The sequence below is a fragment of the Dreissena polymorpha genome, chromosome 15, assembly GCF_020536995.1.
Source record: "Dreissena polymorpha isolate Duluth1 chromosome 15, UMN_Dpol_1.0, whole genome shotgun sequence".
NCBI classification, from domain to species: domain Eukaryota; kingdom Metazoa; phylum Mollusca; class Bivalvia; order Myida; family Dreissenidae; genus Dreissena; species Dreissena polymorpha.
In genome coordinates, this window is record NC_068369.1 from 1,478,478 (window position 1) to 1,494,314 (window position 15,837).

Below are 15,837 nucleotides of genomic sequence, written 5' to 3' on the forward strand. Positions count from 1 at the left end.
TTTGGTACTTGTTTTTTGTACTTCATGTTTAAGATAAAATATTTCATCAATATAACCATAAAATTCACAATATTATTACAGTCTATTGATTTCAATGAGTTAATTCCGAAACTTACATTTAAGAAAGATAGTTTAACGTTTAGTTGATGTTGTTCAAGAAAAGATATTAATTGATTCCAAATAGGCTGTATGTGTTTGCACTCCCAAAAAAGATGTTCTATAGTTTCAATGTTTTCACTGCAGAAGTCACACAGATTTGAGTTCGATAATTTGCATTTATAGAGATATTTATTTGTAGCTATAGTTCTATGGATGTATTTATATTGAAAATTTCTCAGTGTGATTTCAATAGTTGCTTTATATGGCATGGTAAATATGTGTTTCCAATTAAGTTCATTTTCTCCAAAATGGACTTGCCATTTATTTTGGATTTTGTAAAATATTTTATTTGTTTAGTTTTTTCTTCCAAGTATGTTTTCTACAAATGTTGTTTGAGTACATGGTGTATTATTTGTATTGATTTCAGATTGAATATGTATGGGTATGCTTTTGATTAGTGTGTAGTACATTGACAACTTGGTCTGGGTGATTTGGTGGACAGTTTTACATTGACAACTTGGTCTGGGTGATTTGGTGGACAGTTTTACATTGACAACTTGGTCTGGGTGATTTGGTGACAGTTTTACATTGACAACTTGGTCTGGGTGATTTGGTGGACAGTTTTACATTGACAACTTGGTCTGGGTGATTTGGTGGACAGTTTTACATTGACAACTTGGTCTCAGTGATTTGGTGGACAGTTTTACATTGACAACTAGCTGTGGAACTTGGTCTGGGTGATTTGGTGGACAGTTTTACAGTGACAACTTGGTCTCAGTGATTTGGTGGACAGTTTTACATTGGCAACTAGCTGTGGAACTTGGTCTGGGTGATTTGGTGGACAGTTTTACAGTGACAACTTGGTCTCAGTGATTTGGTGGACAGTTTTACATTGACAACTAGCTGTGGAACTTGGTCTGGGTGATTTGGTGGACAGTTTTACAGTGACAACTTGGTCTGGGTGATTTGGTGGACAGTTTTACAGTGACAACTTGGTCTGGGGGATTTGGTGTACAGTTTTACAGTGACAACTTGGTCTGGGTGATTTGGTGGACAGTTTTACATTGCCAACTTGCTGTGGAACTTGGTCTGGGTGATTTGGTGGACAGTTTTACAGTGACAACTTGGTCTGGGTGATTTGGTGGACAGTTTTACAGTGACAACTTGGTCTGGGTGCTTAGGTGGACAGTTTTACATTGACAACTAGCTGTGGAACTCGGTCTGGGTGATTTGGTGGACAGTTTTACAGTGACAACTTGGTCTGGGTGATTTGGTGGACAGTTTTACAGTGACAACTTGGTCTGGGTGTTTTGGTGGACAGTTTTACATTGACAACTAGCTGTGGAACTTGGTCTGGGTGATTTGGTGGACAGTTTTACAGTGACAACTTGGTCTGGGTGATTTGGTGGACAGTTTTACAGTGACAACTTGGTCTGGGTGATTTGGTGGACAGTTTTACATTGACAACTTGAAAGTTTGGTCCAATCAGCAACTATCATCATACAATATTGAAAATATAAGACAGTTTAGAATGATGCACAATACTTACGTGATGCCATTATTCCTTCAATGAATTCCTGTCGAGTGACCTTGCCGTCCCTATCACGGTCTTGACGACGGAAGAAATCCATGATGCGCGACTTGTTGTGATGCATCCAGGTAAGGTAGCGTTTACGCCAGTCATCGAATTTGAAATTCTTCATGCGTTCAAGCTATAAATACATTTGAAGAGGCTTAGATTGTTATTATAAATTGTTTCAACATGATTTAGAAACTTAAAATAAGGATCAAATATTACAGTCATTTTGTTGAGCCTTTAAAAATTAGTGAAATAATTATAAACCACATGCAGGGATGATGAAATTAAAAGTTTGCATTGTCAGTGTTGGTACGGAGCATGAACATAGAGTAAAATATTTTTTAGAGTTTTTTATACGATTGCTTAACTAGTTGCAAAATGTTTTGTTAAATAATGGAGTAGTCAGCCCAAACATGATGATGCCACCACTGACACCTTTGTCTGACTGACATTTTTAAATAGTTGAGATATTTGTGTAAATACTCAAATTAACAATTTGTAAAATGTCTTGATAAGAACGAGTTTTAATAGTTTGTGAACAATATTATATTCTCTCCCTTTTCTCTTCTTTACCTTGAAGATTTTTGTAAATGTTAATTAAACATGTGTGCACAATCTTTGCTGGTATTTATAACCTATCTTACCTAAAACATAAGATATTTCTAAAATAACAACACAAATACATTTGCTATTTTTGCTAGTTTTGGAGAGATGAAAGGAAAAAAGAAATTGACATAGACTTGGAAATGAAATATCATAAACATAAGTGATTTCAAGAGTGGCTTAAGTCTCTTTATAAATTCTTGAGTGGCTTAAGTCTCTTTATAAATATCAGCCCTAGTTATTGTAATTTACAAACCGTTGAGCGCGGAATTGTTGTCTCTTCTTGATATTCAGTTTTAGATGCAATTATGCCTTTGATCTGGGAAAATTATGCTCTGTGCCTGTGCGTTAAATGGTGTCCCAGATTTGCATTTAGCCCAGTTTTCCCAGAGCAAGGCCCACTAGTTTATATGATTCCGTACCTCATTGAGGTAGTCCAAGGCCTCCTGTAGACGACGCTGCCTCTCGTAAGCCGAGAACCAGACCTGACGCCACTTGATGTTCAGAGCGCCAACACGAGGGTTCTTGTAGTTGGACTCTGGTGTGCGCCGACCATCGTCAGTTACACTGCGCCTTAGAAAGGTATTAAACAACATTAATATCCCATCTACTTTGTTGTTTAATATGACATGAAGAAGAAGTATAAGAATAATATAATGACTAACAAGAGATGTGTTTGTAAGAAACACAATGCCCCCTAATGCGCAGCTTTGAATTTTTTATTTCTTTGACATTTGACCTTGAAGGATGACCTTGACACTTCACCACTCAAAATGTGCAGCTCCATGAGATACAAATGCATGTCAAATATCACGTTGCTATCTTCAATATTGCAAAAGCTATGGCCAATGTTAAAGTATCAGATGGACGCTCAGACTGACAAACAGACAAACAGGCGGACTGAGGGACATTGCAACTGCTACATGCCACCCTACTGGTGGCATAAAAATAGTTATGTAACCAAACAACAGATTTGATTCTTTTTTTAAATTCAGAATGCACCCAAATCGTTAATTGTTATCTTCTTATGTCTACGAAAAAGAAAATCAATTAAATTTGAGACGCCCTTTCATAAAACAAGGCTTAACAATGGTGCATATAGTATTGTCCCACGTTAGCTTGTGCAGTCTCCAAAGGCTAATCAGGGCAAACACTTCCACCTTCCTTTAAAATGAAAAGTCCATAATCGTTTAAAATCGCGTCCTTGATAAGCCTGTGCCAACTTCTTAGGCTGTGATGACTCTTTATGCACATGCATTAAGTCCGTTTTTTCCACAGTATAGCTCATTCAAATTACTTTACAAACAACCTTAAGACAACAGAAAAGCACTGTTCAATTTTTCTCTGTATAGTTCAATTTATTGTTCCCAACACAGACTTGCCCGTACCTTCCAGGGCCGTACTTCACAGGTGTGGGGGTACGTCTGCCCGACAACCCCTTGTACAGGGGTATCTGGGATACAGACTCCCCGGCAACCGAAGAGGTGCGTTGACGTCGGTCTGCCTTCGTGACCTGCTCTATCTCTGGCTGTTTGGTTGACATTTCATTCTGGAATTCCTGCATACAAAATGGATACGATTACTAGCATTGCATTTAATGCCTTTGTGTGGAGGATTTTCAACACTAACAATACAATCATATAAATAGCATAATTAATCGTTTAAATAACTGCCATTTCAAATACAACAAAATCAAAGATAACTCCCAAACCTGATGGTCGGTAAGAAGCTTATGGATAACATCCACGTCGTCTGGAATGGGCTCAGCATTCTCATTGAAGAGTCTTGTCTCCGCTCCATTGAGCCAGGCTATCAGCTCCTCCAACAGCTGGTTGTTGCGGCGTAGAAGGGCGAGGCCGTTACGTAGTCGGTCACCTCGCTGCTTGCTCCAGTTGCTCACCTAGGGAACGGATAGGCCATTATATGAGCCACATTCTGGGGAAACTTGGCTAAATTCATGTGCATAGTTACATCCAAGATCAGCCGGTGCAGTCTGCATAGGCTAATCAGTGACATTTTTGGCTTTTAAGGTATTTAAAGGTAGTCTCTTTTTACTGAAAATCCAGACTGCACAGGCTTATCAGGGATGAAACTTAACCCTTTGCATGCTGGGAAATTTGTCGTCTGCAAAAATGTTGTATGCAGAATTTCTAAAATTAGCATTTTCTTCGATTTTTTTTCAAAGAATACTTTCAGAATAGCAAACAGTTTGGATCCAGATGAGACGCCACGTTTTGTGGCGTCTCATCTGGATCCAAACTGTTTGCAAAGGCCTTCAAAATTCGGTTCCAGCACTGAAAGAGTTAATGAATATGCAATGATTCAGTCCAGTCTTCAAAGATCCAGGCTAATATACATGTACAGTAACTCTGTTTTATAATGATTAGAAACAAATCATGTATATCATTATAGCTCACCCAGTAAGCAGAATAAAAAAATACTTGAGAACAAATATTTTGGGTCATAATTGTACAGCTGAGCAGGATTGTGGTTATTAAGACTCATTAACTGAACTGATGATTTCTTCAATAGGTATTATTTCATTTATTTTATTTTAATCTTACAAAATTAAACATATACAAGGCACCAATAAAAGTTGCAGGTTCTAAGTGCAAAAAATGTATCTTCTCATTATCTATTTATCATACCACCGCATTGATATCTGCCCGATATCCTGTTATTCTCTATATATCAGACACAATAGTATGATGCTCAAACCTCAACAGGCTTTAAAACAATACAATAAGAATGTCCTTTTTTGTTAAGAAATTGTCATAATTATCTAGCCAAGTCTGAAAAAACCTAGGCTGCACATCTTGTTCAGATGTCCTAATCAACAACACAGCATTCACCAAACCATTCTTTGATTAGAGAATAAAGAATAGTCTTAGACTTAATAAGAAAATACTTCAAAGTTTGCACATATTCAGGCCGACAAGTGTGCTTACATCATTATTATAGTGTTCTTAACACGAAAACTGCACAATTATAAGTGTTTACATTCAAGTACTCTAAGTACATTACAATTTTAAGATATTTCTCTATTTTGAGACTAAGTCTAGGAATATGTTGGCAAATATGGGCCCAGAATCAAGCCATCCCCCAGCGTGGTACATACCTCCTCCCAGCGTGACCGCAGCACAGACAACCAATGTTTGAGCGTGGAGAGAGCATCAGGATTGCAGCGTTTCATGATGTCCTGCCCGATGTTCAGGGTCTCCCTCAACACGCCCTCCTGTCTCAGGAATTCCTCCTCGAACGCCTTGTGCTCTTCTATCTGCTTCACGATCTCGCCCTCATCGTCTATTAAATATGTTGAGCACAATGGCTATATGCAAACATCATAAAACTAGAACAACATGCAAGTAACTCACAGTCTGTTAAGGTTTAATGCTGTTTGCTGCTCATCAGTATCTTCGGGTTGGAAATGAAGCAATATAACAAATGGTCATGGTCATTTGTTTTGAACAATTGATTAGCGGATTACACTAACTTCTATCCAGAAAATTTTGCTATATTTTATTGTTCCCTTTTATATAACATTTTAAATGCTGTTGGCTTTGACAATCAATTGCAATGCAACTGGTTAATTTAACATCGTTCACATTTACACTTCATCTCTGCTATTAATATCAATTGGAGAGGCATTTACGTAACAAATTGAGGAAAAATACTACGATTTCAGTACTGAGATTTTATACCTGGCAGTGGCCCCTTGTAGCGCAGTTGGCGCTCAGCAGATGCCAGCCATGCGATCAGACCCTGTGCTTTCTTGTGGAACTCTTCAGCCTGATTAATTACAATTGATCCTTTTTTAATTTTTTGAGTATATTTCAACTTTGAAATTTCATAACAAACACTGTCAAAAATTGGATTAAAACTGGGGATATGTACATTTATAATTAGAATGGTAATTTAACATGTATCAAACTTATCTGTACCTCAAAATCGATTATCTGCTCAGCTTCACATTCAATTGAATTAACTAAAATCTTTACAAATTCATTTTCATGAGATATTTGCCGGACAATTAAAAAATTTCACCATAATAAACAAGAGTGCCAAACTGTCACAAGATACGCCCGTTTTAAGACTTTGGACAACTTGATAACTTTACCATGACCCATATTTGAACTTGACCTACATATCATCTAGACACAACTTCTGACCAAAGTTGGTGAAGATCTGATGAAAACTACTTCAATTAGAGAGCAGACACCATGCTAAATGCTTGAAATGCACTACGGGACCTCGTGACCTAGTTTTTAACCTGGCAAGACCCATATTTGAACTTGACCTACATGTAGATATTGTCTAGACACAACTTCTGACCAAAGTTGGTGAAGATCGGATGAAAACTACTTCAATTAGAGAGCACTTGCTAAATGCTTGAAATGGTTTAAGTGACCCTGTGACCTAGTTTTTGACCTGGAATGACCCATATTCCAACTTGACCTAAATACTGTCTAGATACAACTTCTGACCAAGTTTGGTGAAGATTGGATGAAAACTACTTCAATTAGAGAGTGGACACCATGCTAAATGCTTGAAATGCACTAAGTGACCCTGTGACCTAGTTTTTGACCCAGCATGACCCATATTCGAACTTGACCTAGATATTGTCTAGATACAACTTCTGACCAAGTTTGGTGAAGATCGGATGAATACAATTTGAATTAGAGTCCGGACAAAGTGGCGCCGTTGAAAATGCACTAATTGACCCTATGACCTAGTTTTTGACCCGGCATGACCCATATTCGAACTTGGCCTATATATCAACTAGATGCAACTGCTGACCAAGTTTGGTGAAGATCGGATGAATACAATTTGAAATAGAGTCCGGACAAAGTGGCCCCTTTGAAAATGCACTTATTGACCCTATGACCTAGTTTTTGACCCGGCATGACCCATATTCGAACTTGGCCTAGATATCAACTAGATGCAACTGCTGACCAAGTTTGGTGAAGATCGGATGAATACAATTTGAATTAGAGTCCGGACAAAGTGATGCCTTCCGCCCGCCGCCCGCCCGCCGCCAAGGGGTTTCACATAATACGTCCCGTATTTATACGGGCGTATAAAAAAAACTAAAGAAATTAACAAAGCTTTTCAAATATTCACAGCATTTAAAAGTCAGAAAAATGAACTCACTTCTTTAAGGATTTCTCAATCAACATGAGCATTTTTTTTAAATATTTGCATGCTGGGAAATTTGTCGTCTGCTAAAATGTCGTCTGCTGAATTTCTAAAATTAGAAGTTTCTTCGAATTTTTTTTCCAAAGAATACTATAAGAATAGCAAACAGTTTGGAGACGTTCTGTGGCATCTCATCTGGATCCAAACTGTTTGCAAAGGCCTTCAAAATTCGGTTTCAGCACTGAAAGAGTTAAAATCTCATTTTCCCAACACAGCCTGATTGCACTCACCAGCCTCTGGGCCTGCTCAAGCCTCTCTTGCTTGTAGACAGACAGCTTACACACGCGGTCCCACATGGTGGCCAGCTCTATCAACTGGGCCTGCTGTTGGGACGTGTCCTCCTCAGACTTCTCCAGCATCTCCTTGGCACGCTTGCGCACAAACTGGACGTTGTTGGACCGCGCTCCTAACTCTTGCTGGAAGGCCTGTGGAATACAGAAAGGAGGTATTTGAATTGTGTCTTGTGGATTTTTGGAATTTGGCGCGAAACTATTGTTTTTCTTAAACCTTTATTTGTTAAAAGAAGTAATGCATATCTGAGTACATGTAACAGATGAATACAAGACACAATTAAGAGACAGATGGAGGTCTCAATTCTCTCTGGTATCTGCATGAGGCAATTACATATGAGCAAAGCTCTGGGAAAAAGGAGCGTAGTGGATGCGTAAAGTGTCGTCCAGTCCACACAGGCTTATCAGGGACGGCACTTTACGCCTAACATGGATTTCCACTAAGAAGAGACTTACTTCAAACAAAAAATATAATAAAGCAAAACATTTTGGTCCAGATAAGCCTGTTTAGTCAGCACAGGAAAATCAGGGACAGCACTTTCAGCCAAATGGATTTCAGCTCAGACTTCTTCTGAGCAATTGTTTTTCCATAAAAGCGAAAAGTGTCGTTCTTGTTTAGGCTTGCATTTAGCCAAAACCCCATTCCCACATGCCTTGTGTTCCTCCACGAGGTTATTGACGGTGTCAATGTCTCCGTGCACCATCTGGTCCTCTCCCAGTCCGGGCTCCACCTTGGCCAGCCAGTCCAGCAAGGCCTGCAGGGCGTCACTGAACTGACCAGAGAACAGCAGCGCCTCCTCCAGCTTACGTTGCCTAGCAACCATAGAGACAGTGTATCATTGAACTTATCCAAGAAAAGCAAGGCTTCCTGGAGCTTTAGTGTGAAAAATGAAATATGAACTGTTCAAATCAATGCATGAATCAACATGAATATGGTTGATTTTGTTGAAATGAACTCACTCACCAACAGTTAAATCAACATCTCATAAGATATAATATTCATGTAACTGCATAAAACAGTTTCAACACACATAACCCTCTTAACTGTAGCTCTGAAATATTTTTATATGAAAAACATACCTGTCCACAGATTTTCCGCACACATTGTTCCAGCGATGTTTCAAGTCGCTCAGCATCCTGTCTAAGACGGGCATGTCCTGGTCCGGGGAACGCTCCTTCAGTGAGCGGCCTGTGCGGTTTACATTGTCGTACACAGGCTGCTTGGAGCCAAGACTCTTCTGGAACTCCTGAATGGTAAAATGGGCAAAGATTTGTGAAATGTCAAGTCAAATGTTGCAGGCAATAGTGAATGCCTTTGGAAAACAAACTAACTGTAAAAGCATACTGTTAATACAAGTTTGGAAAAGTAGAATTTTTTTACATGTTTTAGCTAAAATCTAACAACTTTCACAAGTTTGAAAACTGTCGCAATGACTATGACAAAAGTTTTACTATTGTGATTTTTAGCAAAAGACTACTAAGGATAAAAACTCTTCCCCTTTCAACCTCCCCCAAAAAGTTAATTTGACCCAAAATAAAATCAACTAAATAGCAAAACCAATATCCAAAAAACACATATGACTAAACATCACCAAACAATAGTGATATTTCAGACACTATGTCTGTACCTTGTGTTTGGCAATCATGACCTTGATCTTGATGGGGTCATTTCCGATGGTCTGAGCATTGGTCAGTGCCTCCTCTGCATCGGTCAGCCAGCTCATCAGGTCTCCAAGCATATCACTGAACTGTTAATGGGAAAATACAGCCGTTGCTGGGGTGAATAAGTAGGGTCATTGAGTTCATACAATAGAGGTCAAAGAGGTTATAACTGGGAGTCCCAGAGATTTGCTAAAACTTATTTATTTAAGTTTGACTGCTTCATTGCATCAAAAGCCTTATTGAAACACTCTCGAGTCAGTTTCCTGGAAAGTATCACTACTTGGTGTCTTTGGGGAAATCTAAAGAATGCTCTCAAAGTGGGGGAGGCAATAAAACCAGTGACCTGGTGGTTGCTAGGCGGACACCATATTTAAGGTAATTAAAACAGAAGTATTACAGGTGAAGAAGATAGTAGAATTTCACCAGCGATTTTCATGTTATTTATCAGAAAATGTTTTGATTTTTTGAAACGATAGTGAAGCTGGTAATATGCCATGGTCAACCAAGCTTGGAGTATATTTTGGGCTTGTTAGGTCAAGGCACATATTATTTTCTACCTGTTTAGCCTCCTTGTAGCCGCGTTCAAGATGTCTTGTTCTCTCAGCGCTGCGTGATACAATTTTCTCCCAGCGCTGTTGTACGCTCGACAGAAGGTTCTTTATGATAACCACATCAGGTTTCTGGCTGAAGTACTTCAGGTGGGTACCGGTCTTGTCCAGTTTGATCATCTGGTCTCGGTGAGTAGCTATGTCTTGCTGCAAAGTCTGAAACATTGCAAACGAGATGGTGTTCGGACTTTATTTTATTAAACCAGCAATATTTCCAAAGGTATCATTTTTCTTAGGGATGTCAAAGAATATCTGAATATCTGGATATTGTACTAAACTTTTGGAAGGTAATTTAGTATCCAAATATTTGAAAATATTCTTTTGTTGTCAGCATTCTGACATAATTTCATTATTACCATTTTGACTATTCTATTTTCTCCATTCTTCCCTACCTTGTGTTGCATGATCTGCTCGGACACGTGCGGTATGACGCGGCTCACAGCAGACATATTTTTAAGTGTATTTTCAGCCTCTAGCAGCCAGGTCGTGAACTCACTCAGGTCGCCATGGAAATTGTTGGCCTGGTTCACAGCCTGCTCCAACTTGTCCTGGATTGTGCAGAAGTATGAGAATCATGGTTTAAAATGGTTATCAGAATAATTATATTTATTTGGAACTTAGTGGTTGAATTACAGTTCCCTTCCTGGATATAAACTCTTTTTTTTCTTAAAAACAATACAATTATAATGAATATCTAAATCGGATATCAAACATATTATTCATAAAAATAAAATTCCAAACACTAAACATAAATTTTAAAGCATCTAAAAACATAATTAAACGAATTGAATCTAGTATGTAACCTTGCGGTCCACTGAACGCGTCTTCACATGCTCCCAGGTGGCCTGTAACCTCTGCAGGTTCTGTTTAATGGTGCCAGAAGCTGGGTCCATGCTCTTGGCTATGAGCCGGGCACCGTCCTGCTGTAACCTAGCAACTGCTGGTTCCATGTCCTGCAGCTCATTGTGCACCTCCTGTTGAAGGAACCAGGGAACCAGAATTATTACAAGACAAGGAAAAGCTTTAGACAAGTGTTCTATCTCAATATGAGAAACATTAATGAAATATTTTCACTACCATGACTTCTCTAAATTAATGAGAAAAGTGCACTTTTTGTTTGTAGGTTCAGTGCAACCTAATTGAAATAATTTTGACAGAAGAAAATAATCTATTAAGCATCAGAAAAAAAATGAAGTCCAAGGCTTGTAGTTTGCCTAACAAATCAGTTTGGAAAGTGTTATGAACAATCATCAAGTGGAAAGTGTTATGAACAATCATCAAGAGGATCACTTACATAGAATGTTTAAATAGTACCCAATTTATTTAAAATATTTTCGATGCAGCAGCATCTGTTACATTGGAAGACATAGGAATGTTAGTATATACCTCCACCATCCTTTACAACAACAATTAGGTCAAACATTAAACTGCTGTAATGGCGTTATGCAACACAATCTCTATATTATTTAGAATCAGTTGAGAGTTGAATCAAGAGGCAAAAAAAAAATCACAAAATATTATTAGAGAAAAGTATTTTATCCAGATGAATATATAATTCACATTGTAATATAATACTAAAATTCAGCATTTTAAATATTGTTTACGACTTTAAACCTGGGTAGTATAACATTGTTTATATGCTATGAATCATTCTTAAATAAGACATCAGATTGTACAAATGGTTTATTTAAGGGCTATTATATATAGCAGATGTGTGTTTGGTTGCTTACAGCTGAACTTTCTCTCTATAAAGGCAAAATATGCATATGTCAAAGTCGCAATTGCACACCCCAAGACTTCAAGGTAAAAATGTTAAGATGTATATTGTTTGGAATTGCATCATAATCGAGTGAAAACTAGAGAACAATGAAAGTGTTTTTTTCTATTATAATTTACTTTGTTTGACACTTGTTTGTTTTTCATTGTTTTGACTTTGTTCTACACTGCAAGTAATATCTTAAAAGGCATGTGAAACAAATCATGCATTAATGTAAAACAGGTTAGAATGTTCTTCTATTTAAGTGATATTCCTTATTTTGAAGTTCAACCCATACACAACACTCTCACCCAACAGCCTCACATGTTAAACCTAAAACAAACCAATCCAACCACCACCCATAATATAACACTCAATCAATACTTGAACTTTACCAAGAACAAGAGATGTGTTTGTCAGAAACACAATTCCCCCTACTGCGCCTCTTTGATTTTGTTTTTCTTTGTGATTATATCCCTTCTAAAAAATATTACTTCCCTTGTGAAAATGATCTGTACCTGCCAAATGATAAATAGAAGTTATCTCCCTTTAAAGCTTGTTACTTCCCTTGGATTAGTTTTTTTTGTACCTTTGATCTTGAAGGATGACCTTGACCTTTCACCACTCAAAATGTGCAGCTTCATGAGATACACATGCATGCCAAATATCAAGTTGCTATCTTCAATATTGCAAAAGTTATGGCCAATGCTAAAGTTTTCGGACGGACGTACAGACTGACGGACAGTTCAACTGCTATATGCCACCCTACCAGGGGCATAAAAACAATTGACAGTCCCAGGCATTACACTTCAGTTAAATTTACTAAAATTTTTATGATAAATGTTCTATACATCATTTCTTCCCAAAAAAAATTTTCTTAAAATAAAATTCATTTTAATTATTAAATACTTACCTGCTGTCCCTAGCTATACCTTTCTAGGTGGGTGAGCTTCTCCAGAAATCTTAAAGTGCCGAATTTGGCCACCTCTCCTACTGAAAACAGATTCAGGTTAAACATAGTACAATGTAACCTAACCGGAAATCAAGAACCGTAACTCATCTTACTTTTCATACAATTATGAAAATATAAAATGATGAGCGGGGTTGGGAGGTGGGACTTACCAATAGCAGGTAAGTATTTAATAATTAAAATGAATTTTATTTTAAGAAAATTTGCTTTAATGTCATAAATACATACCTGCTATCCCTAGCTGATTTTTTTAGCTGTGGAGGGAGGTTCTCGTTATATTTTCCCATCACAGCAAAAACCCATAATCAGGTTTTTCAGCCAGAGATAGTAGAAATGTGTCCTCATACAATCTTCGTTAGTACAGTATTGTACCTAGTTTCTGAACAGGACCAGTACATTTACGCCATGGAAGAAACTACCGTTTGAGCAACCACAAGAGGACCCAACATATATCAATTGTCCTGTTAACACTCAAGAGAACGAAGATAGAATTCGGAAAAGGAGGTCGGATTTCTCCAAAAAGCAGATTGAAGCACTTCAGAAAGTGGAACATTATTAATATACGCCCACAAAGCCGAAAGAGCTCTTAATTCATGCGGTCTGATCTTAAAAAGGGATAAATCCCTAGATGAGAGAGATGAATATGCCTTCTTAATAGTCAAGGCTACCCAACGAGAAATCGAAGTCGCAGACACATCCCCCTTTTAACGGAATGAAAAGTCTCTTATGAGAACCTCAAATAGACTTTACTCTTTTAAAATAGAATTTAACGCCCTGACTGGGCAAAGAAGTCTATCATCATCTTCATGTCCACAAGTTTTAGAAAGACTTGGAACTTTAAAGGGTTAGAAGCCATAGAGGGGAGTTGATTTTTAGCAAGGAATCCTGGCTGACATAACAAGGTTACAGATCCATCTGAGGAATGAAAACGAAGATGACCATCCTCGATAGGCAGAGCATGAATTTCACTCCTCCTTTTGGCTAAAGCCATAGTAAGAAGGAAAACTGTCTTCCAGTTCCATAGATCGAATTTGTTCCGAAATCACTGGATCAGCACAGACTTGTGATGAAATCATAGATGTATATCCTGTAATGGAGCTAAGAGAAGGTATCTTATCATCAAAAAGATAGATGAGAAAATCCGCTATGCGTCTAGCAGAAGGATTGAGGGGATCAATTTTCCCTCGAATATACCAGTTAAAGAAGAGTTTCCATCGAGCATCATAAACTGCTCTAGTGGACTTTCTCCTTGCAGAAGCAACGAGGGTTGAAGCCCTGACATAGAAGCGTTTCTTCTGCAGAGGTTGCCTGATAACGGCCAGACGTGTAAGTGGAACATTGCTGGATCCGCATTAAGTCTGCCTCTTGAGACAGAAGATCTGATCTGTGAGGAAGTCTCCTGGGATAATCGTACAGGAGACTGAGAAGATCGTTAACCACGATCTCCTGGGCCACAAAGGGGCGATCAGGAGTATGCTACACAAACTCACAAACAAATGTTGCTGTGGTGTAATGGATATGGTGTCCGCCTAGCGACCGGGAGGTCATGGGTTCGATCCCCACCATGGGAGCGTTCTTTAGATCTTCCCCAAAGACACCAAGTACTGGTTCTAGTCCCAGGAAACGGACTCGAGAGCATTTCTATAAAGCCTTAGGCTTTCGATGCAATCGAGCTAAAATAAATAGGTTTAAACTAAACTAAACTCACCCTGATTTTCGCCAATATTTGGTGAATCAGAATGGGAGAAAAGCGTAAGCGTCCAGTTGGTCCCAATAGAACAAAAACGCTTCCACTGAACATGCTGCTGGATTGTAAACCGGACTCACATACAGAGGGAGTCTGTGATTGTGTCTGGTTGCACATAGGTCGACCATAGAATAACCAAACATGAGAAAAATCTGATTGGTCCTTCCTGATGAAGTTTCCACTCCGATGGAAGTAATTGGTGTTTGCGAGACAACAATCCGCCAGGGTGTTGAAACGACCTGGAATATATTATGCTAGAAGAAAAATGTTGAGCGTCTTGTAAGAACAAGTAATTCCTTAGTTTCCAGATACAGGGAGTGAGAATGTGTTCCCCCCTGTGCCTGAATGTAAGTCACAACTGATGTGTTGTCTGTTGACACCATCACACAAGAGTCTTGGTATTAACTCTGGAAGAATTGGAATCTGCAATAACAGATTGTCCGGAGACCATTTCCAACAAGCTGAGAGGTTTGTAGCTTCTAGTCCGTTCATTATGCTTAGGATTAGATAAATCCGGCAGTATTGAAAGGTGACCAGTCACTGTTGATAAATGACCATCGACCAGACCGGTCCCCGGCAACCGGTACCCTGGACCAGTGACCAGACCGGTCCCTGGTGATTGGAACAGTGAGCGGACTGGTCCCCAGTGTCCGGTCTGTTACCCGGTGACGTACCAGTCATGCTGTGACAGGTGTTGTTACCAGGCAATGACCGTATGGCGCCTGCCAAATGGTCCGGCATTGGTCATAGTCCTTGACCAATGCCATCGGGCATAGACCGGCTGACTTTTGTCACCATATGGTCTGATGTTGATCGACTTTCTAAAGAAGTTTGCATAGTACGATCTCCATCTTGCCCTATACCCGATAACTGATGTTGCCAATTCTCGACCGTAGTCAGTGGTAGGAATGATAGGAGGATTATCATGCACCAAATGACGATTCTCTGGTAACGAAGAATGACTATCTGCAAAGTTGACACACTGATAATTAAAACCGGAAATAGACGGTGAATTATCAGAAGTGACTGTTACATATTGTCCAAAGGAATCTTGACCCCATGTGTCACGCAAAGATGGAGTAGCAGCCGGGGTTTTCCGACTATGAATAGTAGTAGATACCCTCGGTGCCGACAAAACAGCCGTTGTGGTGAGATGAACACCAGAATTGAAGGGCTGTGAAATCGAATCAGTCAATGCAACATGTGTTGACATAACACTGGGAACTGGTGCATAGGGTAAGGAGACATTACAATCAGAAATAGGATAGTAATGTGATCGGTCATAAAAGCCGGAACGACAATGCTTCAGTGAAGCTTGTCTACGACC

At 38.9% G+C, this 15,837-nt stretch overlaps 1 protein-coding gene across 1 annotated transcript in view; it reads right to left on the minus strand.

Annotated features, from left to right (window-relative positions):
* Positions 1–15,837, minus strand: part of LOC127860768 (microtubule-actin cross-linking factor 1, isoforms 1/2/3/4/5-like) — a 258,995-nt gene that overhangs the window by 16,930 nt on the left and 226,228 nt on the right. Inside the window, 13 exon segments of the mRNA XM_052399044.1 lie at positions 1,649–1,811; positions 2,704–2,854; positions 3,670–3,839; positions 3,993–4,181; positions 5,400–5,584; positions 5,983–6,070; positions 7,708–7,902; positions 8,421–8,580; positions 8,848–9,014; positions 9,396–9,515; positions 9,987–10,193; positions 10,430–10,585; positions 10,841–11,011. Of these exon segments, the coding sequence (XP_052255004.1) occupies positions 1,649–1,811; positions 2,704–2,854; positions 3,670–3,839; positions 3,993–4,181; positions 5,400–5,584; positions 5,983–6,070; positions 7,708–7,902; positions 8,421–8,580; positions 8,848–9,014; positions 9,396–9,515; positions 9,987–10,193; positions 10,430–10,585; positions 10,841–11,011 (2,122 nt within the window).